The sequence below is a fragment of the Manacus candei genome, unplaced genomic scaffold, assembly GCF_025592945.1.
Source record: "Manacus candei isolate 608988 ecotype Guabito, Panama unplaced genomic scaffold, ASM2559294v1 h1tg000002l, whole genome shotgun sequence".
NCBI classification, from domain to species: Eukaryota; Metazoa; Chordata; class Aves; order Passeriformes; family Pipridae; genus Manacus; species Manacus candei.
Window position 1 is genome coordinate 12,479,624 of NW_026138050.1, and position 26,676 is coordinate 12,506,299.

The 26,676-nt window shown below is 36.4% G+C and overlaps 1 protein-coding gene across 28 annotated transcripts in view; it reads right to left on the reverse strand.

Moving 5' to 3' along the window:
• Positions 1-26,676, reverse strand: part of RBFOX1 (RNA binding fox-1 homolog 1) — a 1,149,451-nt gene that overhangs the window by 19,455 nt on the left and 1,103,320 nt on the right. For all 28 annotated transcript variants that reach the window (XM_051793639.1, XM_051793308.1, XM_051793550.1 and 25 more), the window contains 2 exons: positions 21,192-21,231; positions 13,277-13,341 (listed from right to left, as the gene is read on the reverse strand). In XM_051793639.1, the coding sequence (XP_051649599.1) occupies positions 13,277-13,341; positions 21,192-21,231 (105 nt within the window). The remainder of the gene's footprint in view (positions 1-13,276; positions 13,342-21,191; positions 21,232-26,676) is intronic.

A 26,676-nucleotide genomic window follows, 5' to 3' on the forward strand; every position in this document is an offset into this window, starting at 1 on the left:
ATAAACCTCCCTGTTTTGGCACCTGCTCTTTCTCCCCAGCAGACCTTTTGCATATCCAATGCATTACATGCTTTCTTTCCCTCTCCTTGATGCTGTGAGTTAGATGAAAACATGCCACACTGTAGCATAAAACAGGGTTTATTGTTTTTTCTGAAGCTCTTTAATCACTGGAGCCTGAGCCTTATCCTGGCTATGACTGTTTAATATACAAAACTACTTCTGTGAAGAAACCTCATGTGAATTTTTGCTTGTTGCTAAACTGCCCTAGAAAGACGCAAGTTGTGGTAGAATGGACAACAGCTTTAGGAGAGAAATCTCATTATGCTCTGTCAGCATTTCCAATCTTGGCACTATTTTTCACAGAGTAACTTCAAAATAAAAAGAAGCATGATTTTCTACATGCATCTTTCTGTACTGCACTTTTTATTATAGAAGAGTTTTTATTACAAGATTCTTCATTAGCAAAGTTAGAGCTTATGCCCTCAGGAATGATCTTCAGTCATTATTAAACTAATATTTTGTACTGGGACAGGCATGGGGCTTGCACTATAAAACCAACTATTGTTTGGAAGTTTTTCTGATGGCATGAGGTGGCCAGGGAAACTTCAGCTGTCAGAATCACACCCATACTCTGCAGCATCAAATTTAAAAGAGAATAACAAAATATTTTCAGGTTCAGCTTTATCACCTCACTAAAAGTAGCCTGTTCTAAATTAAAGCAGGTCACTGAATTAAAAGACTTGTATAATAGAGTATTAAACCAAAATATTTAAGCAGGTGAGGAAGAGGAATTAAAGTGAAGCTCGACTAAAGTTTTTATTATATATACTATCTAGTGAAAAATATTACTAATAACAAATGACTTCAGTAAATGTTATGTACTCACAGAAATTAGGTCTTCTGGACTATCCAACTTTTTTAAAAAAAATTAAAAAATACCATAACCTAATTTCTTTAGCCTGTTTATACTGGCACAAGTCTATTAAGAGACCTAAGATGTTTCATAAATTTATTTTGTCAGTACTTTACTATAAAAATAGCACTTGCCCATTTTTCAAGAAGAGCTCTCTGTCGCTGTCTTGCTTCACACAATCACATTAACTGTGCTGAAGTAGTACAGGAAAAACTTCCACACACTTATTCTAAAGCCTCCTGACCTGACACAGAAGCCACATGCATATCAACGCTGAAAGGAAGCTTAGATAAGGTCATATATGTGAAAATTAGTAGAAACGTGCCAACAATTTGTAATTACTATTTGTAGCAATTACTATTTGTAATTACTAAAGCATTTTTAGCTTTTAGTTCTACAGGAATCTTTTCTGTAGGTGTGTTTAGTCTTGACTCTCTTTTTAAATTGCTTTTAATCTACATATCCTGAGAGTTTCTAGTTTGAGGTACCTGCTATTCCAATGATTAGCTTTTGAGATACATGTTCTTTACATGCTCCATCAGGAAAAATTAAGTTAGAATATTATCAGCATTTCTGTCTAAGGAATATTTATGACTTCCCTTCAAACTCTTCCAAAATTCCCTTAACATTTCCCATCCTCATAAACACTAACAGCAATGATCCCAGCTACTGGAATGGTAAATAGATTCCAGAACAGTGAGTGAAATTCTGCTTTATACCATCTTCAGTACAATACTGAACTTCAGCCTCCTTTACACATGGAAAAAATGGGAATTCTCCTCACTATTAAGTTGGGGTGAAAGTTTTCTTTAATACTGAAACCCTAATAATTCAGTTAAACATTAGTACATACAACTTTTATTAAGTTTTCTATATCTAAGTAGACTTTAAAATAAAGTATTTAAGTACTTAGCAACTTAAGTAGAGTGGAGCTCAGAAAGAGCAGAAACTTCTAACAGATTGGGTACAGATTTGGTACAGACTCCCCCACTGATCCTGCCTGACACATAAGAGATTTGCCTACTTTATCATTGGAAAATTCAGAACCTGGAAGTGGAAGAGAGGAAGAGATTCAGAGAATGGGTCTCAGTTGCTGGGTTTTTATGACTTAAGGGATCCAACCATCACAAAGCACAGTTCCAGCCTAGGGTGAGGATGGACTGCCACCCTGAGTTCTGCCCCAAAAAGTTTCCATGTAGCTGTCCCAGCCTGGGAAAGGATGTACCCAGAGGGGTGTTTGCACTATTACACATTCCTAAAAAAGCACCAACCTACTACTTTTCCCCCCTGCAGTCCTTGGCTCTGCTGCTCTTCAGATCTACAGAACCTCTCCCAGCTGTGCCTTGGAAATTTATACATTTAGGTTTACATATTTTGCCCCTACAAAGGTAAAAAACCCTTGTAGGGGCAAATGACCTGTTCTTCCTGAAAGGTTGGATGACAGTTGGACTTTTCAACATTATTTATATTTCACACAGAACACACTTCAGTACAAAATCTTGACACACATCTAATTTCACCCAGCACTCCCAGAAGTTTTCAATCCCACTCCTTGGCAACACAGAGCCTCCTTAAAATAGAAGCCATACTAAAGGTCAAGAAGGATTTTAAGAAATCAGGACTTCCCTAAAAATAATCATACTAGCTCTAGGAAATTTGAAGTGAAAAGAAATTATAATCCACTAACATACAGTGATTATGCTTCATACACCTGAATTCTTAGGCTTTGCTGAGAAACTTCACAGAAGTAGACAGAAAAAATTTTGCTTAACACACAGGTGCAGACCCCCTCCCAAAAATATGGCAACTGCTGCAAACAGTGCAGAGCCCCAGAACATCAGAAATTCAGATGAAGGCAAACACAACAGTGCACAGAAATTACAGTGGGAAGATTTAAACTATATTTAATCAGCTGACTTTTTCTGGTAAGACCACCACAGGATTTACAAACACAGCCAGTATTTAGAGTTCAGGGATCAGAATCTCAGCCTGTAAAATTGATGCAGCTTAACTGAAAGCATTTTCACTGGAGTTATTCCAAACTGTATTCTCCAAGGATCTGGGGCTAACTATTGAGTGTAGCAAGGATTTTTCCCAGTAGAGTTATATGTTGTACACCTAAACATTTCTCCATTATATTATTAAAGATATTATTTTTCCTTCATGCTCTAAATGTTAAGACTTTGCTGCTCTTATGAGGACTCTAATGTTGAGGGCTTTTTCACTATGAACTGTAATATAGCTGACAACTGGCTCCTTGAATGGCTCCTGCAATATTCAAGGAAGGACAAAGTTCCCCTTTAAAATCCCTTTATTAAGTCCTCCCCAACTCCCTCCTTCTGGTGTCCTAAATTTAAATATCAAGGCTATCAAAGAATTTAAACTTTTTAAGATTAGCATAATAACTATAATTAGAAGGTTGATTTTTGCTATTATCATGCTTTATATTCCCATTACTGTAAGATCAAAGTACATTATCATACTCATAGCATTTGAATCACAACACAAGACAACTAAACAACTTCACAGTCATACCTTTAAGATACATTAAATGAAGTGAGAATAAAACTATAAATAATTCATGCAGTATCAAGCTTCAGCAACACTAACAGTAACCAGTTTGACCTGATGTGCATCAGGAAAGTATATTTTACTTTTAGACTAATTTCTTCAATGTCAGGTTTTTTTTTCTGCAGAACTGTTCAGCTTGTTTTTGAAAAACAGAATTGTTCTGCTTGTTCAACCTAACCACTGATAACGATGCCAAGACTAAGGGGAAGACGAGGATATCTTGCTTTCTTTGTCAAAAGGTGATGCTGTCCTGCCACCACCATTCCTGACCAGTTCACTAAATGCTCTTCTCTGAAATTTTGAGGTGGCCCTTGGAAGCAGATAAAGGAAAACCCTGCATCAAAATAAATTAATGTAGCTACTTCTGCAACTATTAGTGCACAGAAATCACTAAAGCTCATCCTCAGTGCCCAAGCAAAGGCAGCTCATCCATCTGCCCAGGCTCAGCTGCCACTCCAGAAGGTCCTGTGTCCCCTTTGCCTCCCTGGGTCTCTCTCGTGCCCCTGAGTGTCTGAAATGGCACTAAATCCCTGCCTCCAGGCAGCTCCACCGAGCCCTTAATTTGCCTGCCAGGTTAGGCACCTCTGCATTGCTTCTCATTTGCGTCTGCTTTGTGCTCAGTACAGGACATTTCAGCGTGATTTAGCCAATGACAAGATGTCTCTACCATAACTCAGACTGCCAAAGACAGCAGGAGACAGAAAAGAAAAGAAATCCCTCATTAAATTTCATCCTGCTATCGCTCATACAACTTCTTGCACAGGAATAATTTGTTTTAATACCAAGAAGTACTTTTGCAAGTGCAAAAAGCACACCCTCAAGAAAAGAAAGAAAAAAAAAACCCAACCCCTAACTCTTCTGGAAACTAATGGAAATGTGCATTCCCAAAACCAGTGATATGCCTGTATTATTGCATTTATTCAGAAAGAAAACAAACCAACCAACCAAACAAAAACAAAACAAGGACAAAAAAACCTAAAGGGAAAAATGGACAACAGAAGGTGCTTTCTCATAATTTGTATTCTCATGTCAGGCTTTCCCCAGCAGATGGGCAGGCAGTTTTTTAGCCCTCACACTGAACTAGCTAAATAACCCATTCAAATGCTACAAGAGAGAGGCTCCTTTTAGCACAGCCTGACATTGTTGCCATAAAACAGGTTGGAGAAAAGACAAGGTGTCCACGCTGCACACGGGGCAGATGTAATTCTGCCATGGCAATGTCTTGCATACAAACTCCCCTCCTCCCTCCTTCCATTACCCCTCAAACACTGTATCAAAAAAATTTCCAGCAAACTGATGCTGCAATTTGCAATTTAGTATTGCTGTTGCAAAAAAAAAACCAAACAAAAAAAACAACTTATTTTTAACCTATATCTCACATAATAACCAGTGGAAAAATCTGTAGCCCTTTCACCATTCACATTAAAGATCCACACATTTTATTTCCTGATTTATTTATTTTTTTAAACAGTATACAAATATACTTGGGTCTAATTCATATTACCTCCTGTATCAGTGGAATTTTTCTATGTATGATTACACTATATGTTATATCTAGTATAAATGTATTTATTATTAATAATACAGAGTCTAAAGAATGCATATTTATCTGCACAAGGAACACAGGTGATTTTTAAGTAGATCTTAACATTTTAACATGGAACCTAAAACTAATCAGTGAAATTCTGAATACAGCAAAAATCCATAGTAGAATTCATACTGATCTCAGTGGCATAACTGCTTTAAAATTACTGGCCTATTACTAACACACTCTATGCACTTAAATTAAATACTTGAAGAAGTAGTCCTGTAATTTTACTTCAGAAGTGCTCCATGTCAGCAATGTAAATTGATGGCAGTATGACCCAGGACTGCTAAATTAAGGCTATTTTTGAAGTCTTCTAATTTATATTTGAAAATTTTGTTTATTACTGTATTTTGGATAAATTGCTCACTCTCTTTAGGGCAAAGAGTACAGCATTTTGAAGTCAGCCTTGTGTAAAGAATCAATATTTTATCTACTAAAATACATAACAAAATGTACATTAATTTCAATAGGGGATTTATTCTTTATGTAGATCACATAATCTTTAAAATAATGCCTCAAAAACATACTTTTTTATTGGTTTCTGATTTCAAAATGATTACTATGGTTTGCTAGTAACCATCATTTTAGCCACAATGAAGTCCCCTAACTCCATAGAGTTATGATTATAAACTTCTTTAGCAATTGTGAATAACAAGAGTTCTTTCCCTTTACATTATATTAAGTTTTGAATGACTTTACAAACTACTTGACAGCATGACTTTTTCATATTATAACTAAAATACCACACAAATGAAAACTTTGCCAGGATTATTTAAGAATTCATTGAAGAAACGCAAAAGGAAGTTTAGAGGTTGGTTGCTAGTTTGGTTTAAATGAGGACTTACTTTTTTTATGCATAGATATGAAACACCCTACAGCAGTTTTCAGCAAAAACTTCTTTAGGATACATGGGTAAAAGTTCTATTCCCATTCCTGCTGTATTCTTACAATCTCATGTTTGCCCCAGGTGGGTTCTTAGAGTATTAGAAACTTGACAAGCCCAAAGGTATGTGGAAAAAAATTCTATTTAAATACCTAATCAAATGCTTTAGACTCCTTTGAGGTGGGAAACGCTACAGTAAAAACATGCAAGAGTGTAAATTGCCTCTTTCTTGATTAATTTCTTCAACATTGTTATTTAAAGTTTGTTCTTCTAATACTTCCTCACCTTGCCTGGAGCACATTGCAAATTACACGGCTAATCCATACAGACCATATCCATGTCATTCCACTTTTTATTAATAACATTTCACTCCTTCATCTTCTCTCTGACTCTCCCACAATGCTCTTAATTCCTCCTCAGTTTTAAAGCACTCAGGTTGACAATACTTAGAGCGTGTTCTAATCTGCCTCTTCGTGGTCTATCAGGTCAATGATCTGAGAACTAAAAAGTGTATAATTAGCCCCTGACACGTCCAAAGGAACTGTTATGGTCTATCATGTCCCAGGCATTGACCCAATAGACTGTAACAGTTTTGGTCTGTTGGATTAGGAATCAATGTTTTAGTAACTCCCTAACACCGTGTTTATCCAGTCTGCTGAATACAACCCTCGGAAATATTTTAAAGCCACGCTTTCTTCCAACACCCTCTGAGAGCAAAGTCCATGTGATCTAGTAATGAGATAAACCCTACTTTAAAAATATTAACCACTCCTTTTTTCTCCTCTTTTAGAGAAAAAGCATGCACGAAAATTCCTCAAATGAATATATTCACAATCACAGTTATTTACTACCAACTTTTAAGCTAAAGTAAGAGACTCTCAAGTTAAAAGTCATGCTACATAACCTGATATAGGCTGGATCTATTAAACAAAAAGCAAGAGAGGACACTGAAGATGAGGTGTACAGAAGAGGTGCCCTGATTTTGGTTTTGGAACATGATAAGCATTTGGCAGCTCTTGCTGTGTTCAAGGAGAAACTGGAAGCAAAGGTACTGAGCACCTTAAGCTTGGAGCACTTGAGGAAGCCAGGGATGCAAATCTAGGTTTAAGTGTACCTCTACTTTCTCTCCCAATTTTTTCTTCATGATTTCCAGCATGGATGTCAAACCAGATCCTACAATCATAGCCAAGCCTTTCCTTGTATAGGGGGATTCTTAAAATATCCCTCAAGATTACAGTGAAGGAGAATGGAGATTACAGTTAAGAGAAGTAGAAGGAGGGTATGAGGGGAACAAGCTCTGACAGGATAAAAGTTTAATAACTGGTGTTTACCATAATTCTTGGCAGTACCACTAAGCTTTTTCACTACTGTATCACCTTAGTTTTAAACTAGTGGAGTGGTTTTAATAGTTCCATGGGTATTACATGAGTAGTCACACTACACACAGATGAATCAAGCCTTCAGAGTATCAGTAAACATATTAATTCCACTGAGTATTAGAGAATTGTATCAAAACACCAAAGCAGCTTTCTAGAATTGGTAGATTATATTTTTATGAAATGTAATTGCTTGTAATGTTTTCCTACATTGATATGACTCACTGTGTCTCCCCAAAAAGCACTATATCTACAATATTCTAGAATGAACCATGTTGCAATCATTGGAAAGTACTGTATACAACACATTTTTATTTCAGGAAATTCCAATTTCAGGAAGTTCCTCACTACATCAAAATCCCTGCTCACAGAATTTCAAACTCTTTATTTTTTTTTTCTACTACGTTTTCATTATTGAGAATCACCCACTTTTACTTTCTAACTCATTCACTAAAAGGCACTGTTATGGTTAGAGCATGAGTCATATACTCTATTTATTCCCAAAACTGGGATCTGAAGGATGAATATGGATCATGAAATATTAACATGATGACAGTGACCTACTAGTTTACCATGGACCAGACAGACAAAGTCTAATAGGCAGATGGCCAAACCCATTACCTCTCTGTAACAGCCAAGTGAATGATTTGATTTGTATTTGCAATAATAGGGAATAAACAAGTTTTAGCTACCATACGGGATATCCAGGAAAAAAGCTAGACCAGTCAAACATCATCACATCAAACCTAAGCATTTACAGAATAAAGTTATTAAACATATGCTCCATTGTTGCTGTTACAAAAGCTAAACAAACCCTCTGTACCTGGTCAAGGATGCTAACCGAGTCCTTCAAAATTTGAGTAGCCTAGGATATGGGTAATACAATTCTTGTTTATGGACCCTCTTGTCCCCCAAACCTTTCCATTTCTCAAGATTCCACTGGTATAGCAAAATTCAAAAAGCTTTGAAGATTCCAGCTGGGAGTAGAAGGGTAAAGTTATCATTATATTCTAATTTTTTTTCTCTTCTAACCTGATTCATTTAGAAATTAAAACTGTGTATAGAGCTTTTTCCCCTAAATCTTAGAAAGTGGAGTCATGAAACGAATGAAGCACTACATGTTAAAATATTTATGCTTCTATAAAATTATTTAATGGAAAATTAAATTCTGGCTGAAGATGTTATTATATTTTATATGCACTCAAAATCTTATTTTTTAGTATATATCTCTAGGAAGATCCTCAATAAGATAAAATAATTTGAATAAAACTATAGTGGTTTTCATTGTTTATTCATGAAATATAAGATCCTATAGTCTACAATATATTTAAAAAAACAGAGAAGCTCATATTTTGTATTTTGTGTATTTTTATTCTTCATTCTAAGTTCTCATTCTTTAATGAGTATGTTTCCAATTAAATCAAATCTGTACCTATTCTATTTTAAGATAATCTGACGACAAATATCAAGTATTACTCTCAACTACTTGCCCAAAGAGAACTGGAAAATATATTAAACTCTAACTCAGTAAACACTACTTCTTTGACAAAAGTGAATAATACAGTCATGTTAAAAGTGTAAATTACTGGAATGTCAGGATTTTACCAGGAGTAAGATTTCAGATCTGGAATATACATAATTTCCAAATGACAAAACCTCTTCTCTCAAATTCCATATAAAATCCTAGGTATGACCACAGAACATGGAACACAAACTGATAGTGGAGGAAAAAAATAAAATATATTTTATACTACAAAGTGCTATGCGCAAAATATTTTGGAATATGCCTTTTTCTTTTTTTTAAAAAAATAGTAGGAAAAAAAAAATCAGCTTCCAGTGATGAGGGATCTAATCCAGACAACAAAGAAGTCAATGGGAATCTTCCCATTGTTTGGAGTGAGGTTTAAATTTGTGTCAGGAGAAGGGAATTATGCTGAGAGCACAATCCCTGGGTAGATCTGTGTGTGTGTGCATGTGTGATGGATGGGGAGTGTGTGTGTATATATGGATAGACAACCATACATATATAAACACACAGCTCTGGGCACAGAGGGAGCAAGCAGCAGAAGGGGGATGATCTGCCTTTCACACTCACTGCTCTCAGGGGTTTGCTTTATCACACTACCACAGACACTTCCATAAATATTGCTGACAAAGTTAATATGCAAGAGAGGAACATATTTCGTACTCGGATCGAAGATGCAATAATCAAATCATAGAACACAAAACCAATAGCCAATCAATGTGAATCAGTCTGCCCATAGGCTTAATTCAAGCAAGCCATTCACTGAGCTATGTGATGGATCTGTCAAATCCAGTACAGCATTACAGACATACCAGCAACACCAAGTGAACATGCAATGACAAAATGACAATACGCCCCACTGCCATGCTTTGACTTGTTCTACCTCAGGAATATAAAATTTGATGACTTGGCTAGTTTCTCTTACTTTAGACTTGGACAGAAATCTAACAACTTTTTTTATTATTTTTTTTAAAATATATTGAGTGAAAGATGAATAAAAGCTGTAAGAATATTTTACTGACATCTGATTTAGTGTCTTTTGCACATCCTTACAATTGTTGTTTCCAAATGTGCTCAGTTTAAAGAGTTTGGCAGGCAAAGCTCCAGAATGGTAAAGAACATATATAGATCAATAGGTCCCCTTTTAGCAGTTATACTAGTTGGAAAACTTTACAGAAATATTTTAAATCTTGGCAAGTTAAACATGATTTTTCCTTGATCCACTTATGCAAAGACCTTCAAATCTTTAACTGCAATTTAGTATGATGATAGATCACATCACAGGTATCAAAATTCAATTCTAAATGTTTTTGAAGTTATATTCAGCTATTGCATTGTCTCAAAAATAAAACAAAATGGACCTGTTTCCTTGGTGGTTTTGATCCTAAGAAATGACTGGAGGGATCTGCAAGGTCTACCTCTGTTGTGAAATTGGGTTTATGAGCACATGACCTGTCTTAATACTTAGGGGTTTGCATTGATTGGTTCAATGATATTTCCTTGCCACCTGATTCTTCTCTATATATCTGTTCCTTGCCTATTTCCAGCAATATTTCCAACTGTGACAAACAAGGATACCATTGCATTTCTTCACATAGAGCCCTCTGACAGTGATCATTATCCATTGACTTGGTGTATTGATTCTGGAGTCCCAAATCTTTCTGTTAACCTTTATTTTTAATTTACCAAAACATGTCTCCAATCTAAAGATTTCCTCTTTCCATCTCCTGACTTAAGAAGCATTTCAAATATGGAACACTGTCATTCATCCTGTATATGATCAGAAAAATGAGGCTTTTCTTACTTTTTAACTTACTATGAAATAGTATTTCCATGATATGTCACTGCTTCAATAGTAAATACTCACTAGTTCTCAATTAATTTCTCTGGTCATTATTTTTTTACGTAAACAATAAATATAGCTCATGTGTAATTAAATTAAACAGGGGCTCAAATGAACACTAAATAAGTGTATAAGGAGATATGGAATCTTCAGTGTTGTCAGAGGAGTGCAGATGATTATTACATTGAGAAGAAAAGATAGAAGCAGTTGTACTGAACTATATTCCAGCACTTTCAACATTAGTAATTTCACAAAAGTTGCTAAATTAAATTCATTTAAAAAATGAACGAAAAGTTAATCAAATTAAACAAACTGCAGTTGTGAGTAATCAGAGGTATCCATGTTTGCACATAGTTTCCCACATGCAAAGAAATGTTTGAGCAGATTGTTATTTGTTTTGTTCTCTATGCTAGTTTTGGGATTCTCTCATAAGGAAATTCAGTTACGAGATTTGTAATTAAGACAAGAAAGGTATTCATTTGGGGGAAGCAGATCGAAGATGAGGGTTAACCACGTTTAAAACGAGAAGCTAAATTAAAAAAATCCAAAAGATGTAAAATTAATTTCAGATATTTAAAATTATGCAAGCAAAGACAGGTTATTACAATTCTAATTAGACACAGAGTGTATCTGAAAATTAGACAATTTTTTCAGAAAAATAATTAAGGATTGTAACAACTGCATTATTACTGATTCCATCTCAAGCTTCCTTTACAGCATTTAAGAGCACTATCTTCCTAAACAAATCCTTTACCTTTTTTGGCAGCATAACTCTTTGTGATGTTGACTCCCTGCCATAGCAGAACATGTGACCAACTGATATTTTATGTTCCAGCATTTGATTGCTTTTATGAGAAGGTACACTGATTCATAATTAAAGCATTTAAAAGTCATCTTGGTATTTTTCAGTTTCTCTAAATAATGTATAGGTTTAATTCATAGGAACAAACACCCTATAAAATGATCCAGGGACACCTGAGCTGGTAAAACCTGACTAACCACAGGAGGTTATTTACAATTGTGTCCTTTTGGTTTAGTAAGATTTTTTAGAAGGAGGAGTTGTTTTGCATTATAAGCTCACAGAAAAATATTAGAGCTGCAACATGCTAACACACCTTTGTGGAAATGAAATGAGACTATTGAGTAGCACTTCACCTGGGCAGGTTATCCTAAGTAGAAACAGTACATTGCAAACAAAGTGCATCCAGCACAAATCTAGTTGATAATTACTGACCCAAAATTAATAGAAAGTAGCTTGCTTACCTGTCTGACACAGCATGCCTCAGCCATACATGCAAATTATTTTATTCACATAACTTTAAGAAATATATCTTCATTACCCAGAATAATAAGCACTTGAAAGGCAAATATGCATGCACAGCATTGTAACATTCATACCATGGGACTTTGGTCTAAAAATACAGAATCCATGAACAGCACTTCAATCTAAGAAATTGTGCACTAAAATTTCTTGATCTCTTGATTTCTTTAAGAAGCAGAAACATTTATAGCATTGTCTAATTTAGCATCTAAAGAAATTTTTCAGTACATATTGAAGACTTGAGAAATTATTTCCATGATTCCAAGGGAAAATTTTCTTATATCAGGTATGGAGAAGTGTGACCTTACTTCTCGCTGCTATCAACTACATGTGTGTTTCTGTCTGCCATGATATATTATATATCCTCCCTTTACAACTGTACACTCTCCAAGTACTTGAAAATCATTAGAGATAGAATAGATTTTAAAGGTACAGTTTGTGAAGAAAACATAGGATATTCTCCCTTCTCATTTCAGAAATCATGCCCACACACTGCAAAGACTTAATTTTATGCAATTTGACAAAATCCTATTCCTACTGAAGTCAACAGCAATTTAGACATTGACTTCCAAAGGTTCCCAATTTTCATCTTTCAAGAAGACACTAATATATGTGACATTGCTCTTAGTTGATAGAAGTTAAGTCTTTGCATGTGCAGATTTTAATAATCTTTCTTTTCTGATCTTATTTCCACTAAATGCAGTTTATATTTTGAGGATAAAAATACAGAGTAAAAGAAGAAAAAACATTTTTTTTCAGTATTGAAAAAAAAAAATCTAATGCCTGAAAAGAAAGCAAATGGAAAAAAATATTGGTTTTGCATTGGATAGTTCAAGCTTAGACACAGTTCATTCTCAATTTCCACTGACTAAAACAACGTCAATGAGAATTGAGGGCACTCAATAGGTTCAAGGTTCTAAATCAACTGAAATAATACTCCTAAGACAAATAATGATCTTTAGCAGCAGACCATCATGAATCTGTACATATATTTATCTACATTGTACAAGGGTCACAGATGTTAACTGGATGATCCACAGCTTGGCAATGTGCACATCTCATGCCTGATTCTCAATTAAGGCCTAAAAATCTCTCAATTTGTGGCTATTCATGGATTATAATAAAACAGCCTGCTTTAGATATCACAATTATCTGCAGAGCAACAAGACAGTTATGAGACTTCAACAAGGCAGATTTATAGAATCATCTTCAACTTCCACTGGTCAAATATTGATGAGCAGGAAAAGAGGTCTTACCTGTCACTGTAGGCAGCTGCAGTGGCAGTGGCAGGCTGGGCATACCGGTAGGCAGCATAACCACCCTGAAACACAAACTCACGCTCTAACTGGGTTGCTACAGCACTTCAAATAACATTTTGCAAAATTTAACAACAGCTGAAAGAGCACTGTCATGCTGCAATTCAGCTGAGGGGTTAAAATGCATAGGAAATAATTCAGGGCAACGTCAAGGAAATATTTCAGTGAATCGTTAAATAAAATTTTTCACCACCAACTTTTAAGATTTGTCCCAGAGATCAGGAGAAAGCTATGAACTCTGATGATGAACATAAGGCTTTTTTACAAGACAACACTGTATTCTTCTCCAAGTTTTCAAGTAGTAATTGTTCTTACAAACAAGGTGTATGTATATTCATACAGCAACGCCGAACTTAAAAGACAAACTCAGTTAATAATCAATTCTTTTTTAGTACAAAATATGATTTATCATGCCTGGCTGATTAAACCTATGAATTTGTGCACTCAATTAACACTTAATGTTACATAGGTTTCCAATTTATACATAAAATTATAATGAAGAAGCAAAATTCTCTTCTTCCATGAATTAACATTCAGTTGTATGTAACAGTAATTCCAGCTGTTCAATTAAGCAAACAGGACAAACAAACACACATTGGAAAGGAATTGTGTGCAGTGATGCATTGATTATCAAACTGTGAAAACAGCAGAGCTTCCTGTTCAATGGACCACGGTGTTATATCAACCATTTCAAAATGATCTCAGCATGCCAATTAACAGGCACAGCCCAGCTCTGCAGATAACACAAACACGATTTACGTCCCAATTAGAATTCTCCCCCCATCACCCTCTGGGACAGGGGGCTCTTGTGGTGCCTTCCCCACCTACCCCCACCTTAACAAAGAGCTGAATAGGACAGTATCAGCTCGCTCAGCTTTGAATAAAATTCACTCTTTTGCTGAAGTGTTCGCTTTAATAGATTGATTTTTTTTTTTTCTCTTTTTCCTTTTTTTTCTTTTTTTGGAAGGCTGCATTCACCCAAGATATTCTGCTGAAGCACGAAGAATAGGCCCCAATGTGTCAGCCTTTACTGTAACAGTAGTACATTGTCACTACAGCAACTTTTGTGGGGTTTCTATTTGGATTTTACAAATCAAAATTTGCTCTTTGCAGAAAAGCAATTTCAGCCACTTTTACAAGCTACTTCCCCTTCCACCACCGTGCTTTCATCCCCAACACGTGTAAACCTTCGTGGCTTTGAAGATTTGAAGCAGGTTGGGTTTGGAAATCAATCGTTCAGCCGATAATGCCACATCACCCCGAGAATAAACATAAGTTTTACATATCCTGACAGCTCATTAGGAACTGCAGGCTTTGAATTGTCAGCTCACTTGAGCAACGCTCTTCCTGATTTTTTTTCAAGCGCTCACACAGAGAACAGGACATTTCCCTCCCTGCTCCCGGTCAGCTCCCTGCCAGCAGCAATTGTGTCACACAAGCTCTGGAATCAGGCAGGAATAAGGATTTCATAATCCCCTGCGTGCTCCCTCCTTTGCAGGCAGCTGCTCCTCTGAGCACACACAGAGGCAGCGAGACAAAACGCTTTCTCATTTCAGATCATTTGATTTTTATAAACCAATAGAAGGCTATTACTGCCAAAAAATGTATAAGAGGCACATATTGCTTGCAGGTATGTGCATACAGGATGTCAAATAATGTCACCAAGTGCAAACTGAGGCAATAAACAGCGAGGTTGAGGGAAGACAATGGAGGTTGCTCACTTGGTCTGGCCTCTGCCACAGGGAGAAAGGTGAGAGATGATACAAATTTATCTGTTCTTCCCTCCTGGTTTTTGAGTGCTAAGTATAGCATTTTTCCCCTTTTTTTTTATTTTTTTTTCCCCTGAGTGCTGATATGAGGGAGCACAAATTCTAAAAGCACGAGGAAGATATTAAACTTGTTTTCATGATCCAGTCCTGACAACATGTAGCAGACTGCAGGTCAATCTGCAGCATGACACGATTTTATTCACCACGTGTGGGACTCCCTCACTTGTCCTGTTGTCCATTCCTAAAACCCCTGACTTGAAAGTGAGAGCCACTCCATGTCAGCCCAACTATGCACATCACCGTGATATGGAATTGAGAGCAGGTCACCACGAGCAGCTCTGGATCAGGCAAAAATGAGACAGGCTGTTCACACATCAGCTGCTCGGCAATCTGCAGCTGGTGGCCTCTGTGAGGGTTGCTTTTCTTTCCTTTATTTAACTATCCCCCCAAAAAACTGGTCAGTCTGCGATGACAGACCCTTCCTTGCTGCCTAAACATAGGTGCTACGTTCCTTTTATGCCTGCATTTTGATTTGCTTTCAGCAAAGAATGTCTGCTGAACAGTGAAGCTTGACTCTGAACTTTTATTAAGACGTTTTGGATTCAACTGTTTGACATTTGTGAGAGCCCTGGAAAGAATGAGTATAAAGCAATACAAATAATAAGAGATTGAAGGTATTGAATTTGCCTGAATTCTCTGGAGAGCTAAAATGCAGCATGAATTTGGGTGCCAGGAAAAACATAATCCCCTACCATCCCATGTCATGAACTCATAATTTTAAAATGAGCTGTCATAAATTACACATTAGAACCTGCTTAAGGAAATTATTTTTATGGGGCTTGGTTTCTGCAGTTTTGGGGTCATACCAAGTTTTCTTATTGTTTTACTTCAATTACTTCAGATAATTTTTCACTGCAGGACCAAAATACTTGGAGGTAGACTTTGCATTGGGAATTGGGATGGGAATCTGATTCAAACCCCTGAACTCAACTTCTGAGACAAGTTCTACTTTACATTTTTTCTTGAATTTTGAACTTAGCTGATATCTTAGATGAGGAATACACCAGTAAGCTTCACTACATACACATCTCTTGAGTAACATTAAATATTTATCTTCATGCCTTAGACTATATTACAAAATAAAATATTTACAACAAAATTATGTAATAATTACATAATAATAAACAACAATTTTTGCTTCTTATGTATTAGAAATGTTTTAGGAATGTTTTTTCCTCCCTCAGTCTGTACATTCATACAGTAAGTACCTGACTGTTATGCTTTGAATTATTATTTTGAAAATTCAGCTGAAATAACGAATTCAGACAATATAATGAAAAAACGTCTGTCTCATCTGTGCTCCCATATTTGCTACTTCCAAAGCAATGATAAAACAGTGTTACAACAGCTTAAGTAGTTTTAAAAAATAAGAATAGTTTCACTACACTACACAAATCACAATCTGTGAATAAATGCAACTGGTGGACTATTTTTGTAATTTATACACACAGAATCCATTTTCTCAACATAATTATTTGAGTATTGCTCTGATTTTACAAGAGTCTACATTCAGCACAAAGAGGCTTTTCCATCAGTCACTGTGTCATACCTGTGGTAACTTATTGCCAAACACAGGTTCTTGCAATCCTGCTCTATAAAGAAACACAAACGGGATGATTTGAATGAGTAAGGGAAGAAGGATGGAAAGAAAGATGCAGGGAAGGAATTTAGGCAAATTCCCCAGGGCAACTCATTGTAATTTTCCTCTCCATGTTTTATATATGTCTGTGGCTCGGGCAAACAGAAAAAGAACAGTGAGATCCATCAAAGAGCAGGAGCCAATTGTTACAGAGAAATCTTAATCAAGTTTAGAAAGAAATCACCCACATTTTAGGTAGGATTTGATAAAATTAACAGAAAATTAAATGCAGCTGAATTTTTAAATAGTGTCTGTGTATCTGCAGTAAGAGTCATTTCCACAAAAACAAGTTATAGAAACAGACATCTGTAGGTTATAAAACCTCGTATACATGTGTGCACCTCCTCCTAATACAACTAAATTATTTTTTTGTGTGATCTTAGGTGTACTGAATGTTGATTGTATATGTTCAAACTGACTCTAAATGATTGATATTTTTGGTTCTTTTTTCCTGTTATGAACATTTTTAAAATTTTATATGAATTTTGAGATTTAATTTTCCTCAGTTTTTATTTCCAATACTTCCTTTTACCCAAGGATCTCAAAGCATTTTGTGAACATAAAGAGAGATGAAAAGACATTTCATCACTAGATATCCAAACTTTTTAAAAGGTATCAAGGAGTGTTCCAGCACGTAGAGAACTGGAAGGAACAGCTCACTGCTCCCGGGAGACTCTTTTGCCCTTGGAAAAGTCATTTCTCCACTTCTCGTTCTGGTTCTGTGAGTTCCATTTGCAAAACACAACAAATCTTTGGTACTTGAAAGAAAAATCTCAGTGCTATCAGCAGATCCTTGCTTTTCACATCAGAACAGGGCCTTCCAGGGAACCTGATGGGCTTCTATCTGAGGTCAAGGGAATGTTGCTCAGGTAATTATATCTGCTTTTCCCTTGGGAATCAAGCAAGTGCTCCACCCTCAACACCATCCTAGTTTTGAGGTAAAGGTGGTGGCAGCAGCTATTGGTAGTCTTGTCCCATACCCCTGATCTGCCTTATTCTTGCTCAGCAGCTCACACAGAAAAAAAATAAAAATCTTAAACCTCTGTATGAGTATTTTGTCGTGGACTTTTGCCAGCTGCAGTCTCACAGGTCAGGAACCCTGAGAGCAGGTTGGAAAATCTTGCAGTGAACAGTGAGCCCGACCAAGAGACATGGTTAAACCAGATCACCACCCAGGGGCTTCTGCAGCTGGTGGGGACAAGGCTTGGAAGGTTCTCGTGTTTCTGAGCCTCCCCACGTTTTAGGTGTGGACTGAAGAATGACATGCTCTGGAAACATTCTTTATGACAATGGTAAAAAAAGAAAAATAACAGGTTTAAGATAAAGCAGAGCAAAAGTGCAGAGCTATTATTCTAACTGAATATTTCTGAGTCTGTTACTATTTTTGCTTGATTTTGTGGAGTGTATTTTCTTATTTTCACAGGTGCCAATCTTCATCTAAGAACTTCTATATTTGCTGGCAGGCAACTTTAATTCTCTTTTAATGACTTTTTCTCTTAGTGAATCAATACTTAATTTTAAAAGGTCTTCCTTACTTCCTAATAATCTCCTTTATTTTTCCTACTCAAAGGCACATTTAAAAAGGGAATTCAATAGCTCAGCTATTTCAGAAGCATTATTACATTCCATATAGAATTATATGAAATACAGAATATATTATATTACATCTAGAATCATGGTTGTTGATTTTTCACTTTAGACTGTATTTTCCACTTATTTTTATATTCTTATTCTCTTCTGTTCTACTGGTTAGTATTAAGCAGCTCTAGACATTTGCTGTTCTTGGTTCACTATCCAGTTTTTACCCAACCAGTATCTTTTTGTGTCTTCCTTCCTTCCTTTCCCCTAAGTTGAACCACCAAAGGCTATGCTGATAGTTAGTTATGCAATATTGCTGTTGGTACTCAATGTAATCAGAGCAGGATGAAACCCACTTTGATATACTCATTAATGCATATTTTTGATCTGGCTTTTCAGTACTGTGTGCCTTTTGTTTTGCTTTCTGTGGTATTTTTAAGGTTCTTTTCTCCCCAATCTACTGTTAAACCCTATATTGTTTAAATGCTTTTTTATTCACAGAGCATTTTTGCTTTCACAAAGCTTCAGCTTTGTACTTAAAATGAAAAGCTGAGTAGAACTATGCCATAAACAATTGGGATTTAATAAATAACTCAGTCTGCTGCAAACTACTACACTAAGAATTAATATTCTGTGAATTGTAAGGCTTCACTTGATTTATGCCAGTTCTTTCTATCTGTCTCTCCCTCCCCTGTAAATGTTTTATATGCAAGACAGCAAAAATGTGAAGAAAAATTCATTATGAAATAAGAATGTTTGTATACTATAAAAAATTTAAAAAATCTCCAGAAGAGTGTTTTAATTCTGTCAAATGCTGTAAAGGTAAACATTCTGTTCCATTAAGCAAACTGAGATATGCCATCAGAAATATGAGGCTGTAACTGAGTGAAAACCAAAGCATAGTTTTGCATTTTCAAACATATAACTTATGATGAACCACCATAGTTATTCTATTTTCTAATGCACACAACTATTGCAGACAACAAAACTGAGGCTACACTAGAAATTAGTCATTTCTTTGGTATCTTCCTCACTGGAATCACTTTCCATTTGGAAACAAAATGTTACAGTCTGTGAGAGGCTGTGAGGCCACCTAAAAATAATATTGTCAGTCCCCAAAAAAGATATTCCTGGCTTTCAGCAGCAGTGGGTTCCAAACCTACAGACTGTTCCACTGACATTTAGTTCCCACCTATTCTGCCACACTGAGCCATCCAGAGAAAGGTGTCTCGTTGCCCTTTGGGGCTGGTAAACTGAGCAAAGTGGATGTCACATTCTTTTGGCAGTTTGAAGGAACATGAGAATTGGAACCCACACTTCAGGAAGTTCCACACTGTTCCATGTATCTCATAGAGCTCAAAAACTGAGCAGCAAGGTGGTTAGGTGGGATTAGAGCAGCACATTCCACTTGAGCAAGGCTTTGGCCAGCGGCTGATTCTTGTGTTGTAAACAATATGTCACTGACACCATCACTAAGTACATAGGGAGACAATTTTAACTCTTGCTAATTTAATGTTTTTAATCTGCACAAATGAATTTTCAGGGAAATACCAACCTTTCCACCTCCATCAGAAAAAACAAACCTACTTCGTACATAAATTCAAATTGTTGTCCTTCTTTATATAAAACATATTAAAAAAAAATCCCGTCCCTTGGAAATAGTTCTAGAAGACTGCTGATAATGAGCACAAGGGATGTTTTCTAGCATTACCTATTTAATTTTTAATATATGTATGAATTTCAACTCATCTGTCTTGTCATATCTCAACAGAGACAGTACAAGCTGGTTAGAGCAACTTGTCTGGTGAAACAAAATGATACCTGTAACTTAGGGCCAGATTGCTTTATTAATATAAATAATGAATCTAAATAATTTGTTATTATTAATATAATAACAAATGTAAAAGATTAATTAGTATCAGCAAAATATTTTACGCCTACACATAAGGTATAAGAATTAATTATTTTAGAAGAGTGAAATTCAGCCTCAACCACCTCAAACCTCTTGCATACTCAGACATAAGTAGCCTCTTTGTACACATTCAAGGTAAAAACTTGGCAAGAAGAAACAAGGTGAGAAACTTGAAAAACTTGATACAAAACTTGCAAAAATATCATTTAAAAGAAACTGGTGAACAATTAGGTGAGTAGATAATGATGGACGCGGGGCCATAAATCTTTCCTAACAAATAATCCACTTATATCATGAGTAGTCTCTACCCGTTTCCTTTAAACTGAAATAAGTGGATTTTCAAAGTGCAGCTGCAAGTCTACTCAGATTACAGACAATACACAGCCATTTCTTAAAACTTACTATGTCATTAAGCTCTACTATCACCCCGGCACCTACAGATACCCAGTGTTGGCTGGATTCGGGAAATTTATATCTCTCCGTGAAGTATTTTCATAGTTCAAGTATTAATAATATTCAGCTTGCCTTGATTTTTTTTTAAAAAGAGCTTTTTGGGATTTGCAAAAGAATGTTTCTGCTTTGCTTTGTTTTTTTTTTTTTAACTTCAATTATGAAGGGAGACACCCCTCCACATACACACACACACACACACACACACATTTTTCACATCTTTTTGCATTCGTTCAGCATTTGATTGAAGAGTTAATTCAGCTCCACTGAACAATGATAGATGTAATGAACAGAAAGGTCTTCCAATGTGAGAGATATTCTTCTCAATTCTTTCTGACAGGCAAGGGATGGTAAATAGACAAAACAGAGTCAAGCTAGGCAGCAAACTTGTAAAAAGAATGACTCTGGTAATGTACAAGGACAGCATGCACATCAATGAATACTTACATAAATGTCTGCACCATAAAATCCATCCTGGTATACAACACTGCAAGGATGCACACACAAAGAAAAACATCCATATTAGTGCATTTCCACATGCAAATGCCACCAACCCCTGCACAGCTGAGGTTAGTCTTGTCACAAGAACAGAGGGAAGGGGGAAGGAAGGCACTCTTCACATTGGTTAAGGAGGTTGGTGGTAATTATCAGAAGTGAAACTGTACCAAATACATCCACTTACAGAGAGTGCCAAATGCTTGGTCAAAGGGAGACAAAGCATGGCAGGATTGGAAAAAACTTGTGATAAGGCTGAGGGGCTTTTTCTTGCCTTTTTTTTTTTCTATAAAAATTTTCAGTGGGCCAATCCTACAATCAGTCTCAATACATTAACAAAAAGCTAACTCTTGAAGTGCTACTTCCTTGTCCTGCAATTATGCCAACCCTCTGAAATAAAGAGGTAATTGTCATTACTTAGATGGAAAACAAAACACAGCATAAGTTTCTATGTTGAGAGGAGTGGGTGAAATAATTATGCTGTTGATATTCTATGCACTGGGTCAAATCTCAATACCTCAATGCACACAGAGGTGAGAGAATCCATAGGTACTGCATTGTTGGCTTGATGCACATGTCCCATAGTGACAACAGGTCTGTTGAGAATGTCATGGTGTTATTCTTATGAAAAAAAAAATATTAACTTTCCTTACTTGATCATTTCAAAATGAAAATCGAAGTGAACATGCCAATGGTTCTGAGCTCCCCTGCAGTTTTGGTTGGATACATTACTACTTCCTACCTCAAAAAATGTTGGTATTATTATATTGCTGTTAACAGTTCACCAAGAGACTGTGGTATTTCAGCTAAGATAAATCATCAGTGCATGTAGTGCAAATTTCAGATTCTAAACCCTTCAGGATAAATGACACAGTATGACAAAGACAGTTTAAATGATTACACTAAATAAAACTGGAACTACACAACAGTGGCCTACCAATTACACACATTATGTAATTCCTGCAATTTTACATTCATTTGGCAGTTCTGCAACTTCAAATGGGTATTTCCACTATCAGAATCAACCCAAGCTGTTTCAAGAGCTAAATATGAGAGCACACAATAGGGGTTTTTTTGCAACAGTATTTTCAATTTGGGAATACTATTATCTAGGAATAATAGTTATTACCAAGTTGCTAGTCTGAGCTGTTTTGCAATTCCAACAAGAATTTTCATGTCAGAAATATAAGTGATCTATTGTGGTCAATGACCAAAACCCACAGGGCTGAGCTGATATGTGTCTAAGTCAGAATCACTTGAGAAAATCATAAATATGCATACATGCACACAAGCGACATGGATAAAACCACACTGATGATAAAAGTTTGCTGTGGAATAATAATGTGTGAAAACTCAGCTCCACTTAAATCAGAGCATCTGCCATTTGTTTCAGTGAGGTCAGACCTTTACTCGTGTATTTTTCTATTTATTATGTCTGCAGAACAAAACAGGCAAAACCCAGTCTACACTGGCAGTTTTCAAGGAGCTTGTTGTTTACATTGCATTGCACCTTCGTTGTGGTTTGATATTCTGATTATTTTGAAACATTCCATGGTTTTCTTATACCTGTTTGCAAGTAAGAAATAAAACTTTTCACATGGCTGTGAGGTAGGAGCACACAATCATGAACAACATGGAAGGACTTTTATGAGATGATATACAAATTATACTAAGTTTGCTGAAGATGAAGATCCCTCAACCACAACCCTCAGTCCCTCACATCCCTGTCCACTCCTGCTGGGAAACAGTGGAGGAATTGGAGGAAGGTAGTTTAGGTTCTGTCTCTGTTTCTAACCATCCAACTGCACTTCAAAAGGCACTAAATTATATTCATTTTTCAAGTTTGTTTTGCCCATGATGTTAATTTGTGAGCCATGTCCCTGCCTTTACCTTCAACCCAAGAGCTTTTCCACTTGAGTTCCTCTCCCTGTACTCTGGGGAAGGGGGGCACAGCTGGGTGAGGGTCTGGCAGCCAGCCAAGGTCAACCTACCACAGGACATTAAAACATGCTACTCTCAATTACTATTAAACACTGCTACTCAGAAAATAATGCATAATGAGAGACTATGTGTCAGAAAGGGGACCTTTTTTTCTTCCTCTCGTGGTGATCTGTGGATATACAGGGAAGATGAATAGTGGTTGATAAATATTTCATTACTAAGTGCAGCTGGTTGTAACCCTGGACAGGTTCCTTCATCCACCTCAGTCTTCCTTTTACATATAACTCTCAGTCATGCACAGACAGAAGCTTATTTTGAACTCTAAAAATACAATCACTTGATAAATACTATGCTGAAAAAATGTACCTATCTCTAAAATGAGATATATATGTGTAATTCCATCATTAACATGGCCAATATTAAGATGAAATAATGGAATCAGGCAACTGAGTATAACAGTCCCAAACAGGACTTGCACTACAAAAATAATATCAGCTGATTTTATCTTATTTCCTCCCTTTGGTCTTGTATTATGAGAGTGATGTTAAATAAAACCCCTTCTGCTTCTCCTGAAGTTTGAAGAAAAGTAATTCTTCACACTTTCATAGATTTTTCAGAGAATATTTCCTCTATTCACTGTCCTTGTCACTCACTGACTCCTATGACTGAATCTTGCCAGTGGAGTCAACTGTGTTTTCTAACAGCACCCTTCACCCAAGGGACAAAATGTAAAACACCAAGAACTTCAGTATATAATTTTCCAAAGGGTAATTTGCTTGGCTTATCTCCTCTTTTCCTCTCTCTGAAGTTGTAGGCAGAAAACAGATGATATGTCTTAAGCATGGGAAGAGATTGAAGGCATCACACGGGGACCCCTCTTACCACAGCTCCTTTTACACTTTATATTAAAAAGAATTGTCTTGGCAGACAGATAAATCATGCTCCTTATAAACCAACACAGGGTCTTCAAATAACCACATTACTGAAATCTGAATTACTTCACCCAGGAATAGATGATGTGTTAATGTGCTACCCGGGGGCATTAAAAAAAGAACAACAAATTCAGGGCATCTATTCAGTTGTTTTTTATAATTTTATTGTGCTAAGGAAAATTCAGAGAATTGAGAAGTCTAGATTTAATAAGAAAATGTGCATCTAAATAACATCATATGTGGTAATAATTTCCTGAAATTATTTTTCTATAAATATGAACCTGCTTCCTCACCACGTATTATATATCTGACTTTCATGGATTTACCTCCTTTATTTAAGTCTCTGTGTCTTATAATCATTTTTTGTAACTCTATTAAGACAAACTCTTTACTAGTTTAGATTCCTCCTTTATAATATCCTGGGAGGACTACATCTGTCTTCATTATAATTTTCTATCCTCATCTTTCAAAAGGATTGAGTTGAATAATCTATCAGTGACATAAAACAACAGTTCTGCACTGCACAAACCTTAGTTGAGTAACTTCATGGCAGCTGAGTATCTGTGGCCCTCAGCCACACACACGTCCTGCACAGGGTGACATGGACAAGCTAAGGCACATTCAGAGCCTTGGAGTGATGGATTCAGGGCAACAAATGGGCATTACAACCATCATTTCATTCCTTGCAATAGGAATCATGGCTGCAGTTCACCATCACTTCTCCATCACAACTAAAAAACAGAGGTTCTGGTTTTTTCATTGCTGTTAGGGTCACCTTCACTGCCCTACACATTATCCAGCTCCTGCTCTGGAAATCACCTTTTCCATGAAACCATTCACATGAAGCCTTCATGAAACAAATGATAGAAGAGATGCAACTGCAGCCTTTTTTAAACCAAACACTGATAATTAATGTAGCACCTTTCAACACTGTAATGGCACCATTTTCACTGTTGTAAACAGAAAACTGAAGTTCTTTGTATGAGGCAGTTTCAACTTTTTAGAATGTTCTCTAATTCCAGGTTCCTGTACTTTCAGTTTGAACATTTTCTGCCATGAACAAGTTACATTATCTGCTTTGGAAAATTAACTGAAGGCATTGCTGCAGAGAACAAAGCTGGCAGCCATAAATCACTATGCACTGGTAAAAAACATTTTTTGTTCTAACAATTGCACAAATACACAAAATACAGAGTCCAAAGTAAGAAGAAGTTTCTGTGAGCCTAAAGAAATATATTGGAAAAACCCCATAACTACCACAGGAGATGTAGTAGTGTATACTAATCATCCTTCTTTCTTAAATTCAGAATAAGTGTTGGAAAATAAAGCTGGTTTTTCTTTCATTTAGAATCAGCTAGACTGTAGCACTTGAAAACATTTACTTTAGCAAGGGGAACAATTTCTGAATAGTCTCTGTTACTTCTCCTATCTCCTGTTTTCCCAGGAGAGACACCAGAAGTGGAGGTATGGACTGAAAGCTCTGTTAGCTTCAGCAGAACTGAAAGGAGCAGAGGGGACACAGAACACAAAGTCATCACACACTAAACTTGTGAAGAGCTTTAAACAAATCATGCTGGAACAGAAGTTTTACTAATACTTCTATCTGCTATACTACCAGACATACAGTGGCTCTGGGTTTTCTTGACAGCAAATTAAAGGTGGAGTTTCATATTCATCTTGTTTTCCTGTTTGGTGAATGATTTTCAAGGAATGCTGACATTCTAGTTGCTACAGAGGCCAAAAAAAAGTTACAGGTATTAAAATCAGTTAGTCTGCTTTCAACAGTTTGCCAAACAGAAAAAAAAATCCAAAATCTGCCCCAGGAGTACCTTTCCTAGCCAAGACAACATCGTCCTGTAGGGACAGGCTCTGACTGCTGTTCTCCACTGATGTCATACAGAACCTCACTAGCCCTTGTTTCCCCTCTCCTGCAGTGTCAAGGCTGAGCTCTCCCTGCAATGTAGACCTCCACATTCTAAATTTCAGCACTCAGTATTCTTACACAAAGTTTTACTCCCTCATTTCAGTGTCAGTGAGGTTTGATGGCACACAAATGAATTATACATTCGCAGCTATGACTAAACTGCACATTCTAGTGTGACAAGGCATTAGAGAGGATGCCACAGGTGCTAAAATGGAAGTATTTTCCATGAGTTGATAAACAAGATGTTATCTCAAGGAATTAGTGAAATGCCTCACTCGTAAGTAAAGGATCCATTAATTATTGAGATAAAGTTATGCATCTCATGAGCAGTAATTTCATTTTTAAATGACACACTTTAAAGCATGTGTGCTGTTCTCTGATTTATAAGAAAACAATGGCCTTAAATATGGTTATACTCAACAATTTTCCTCAGACCTAGCAAAGAGTCCCATTCCCCAGTAAGTGGGAGGCACAGCACAGCTTTCAGTAGGAACCACACAAACTTCTTTTGCCTTAAGACCACAAAATCTAGATTTCCTTTGAGCCTGGGACTCCTTGCCTTTCCTAACTTGGTCAATAAACAGCTTCTAAGAAAAGGTCACAGTCAGTACCAAACAGGACACCAGTGAAGAAGAACAAC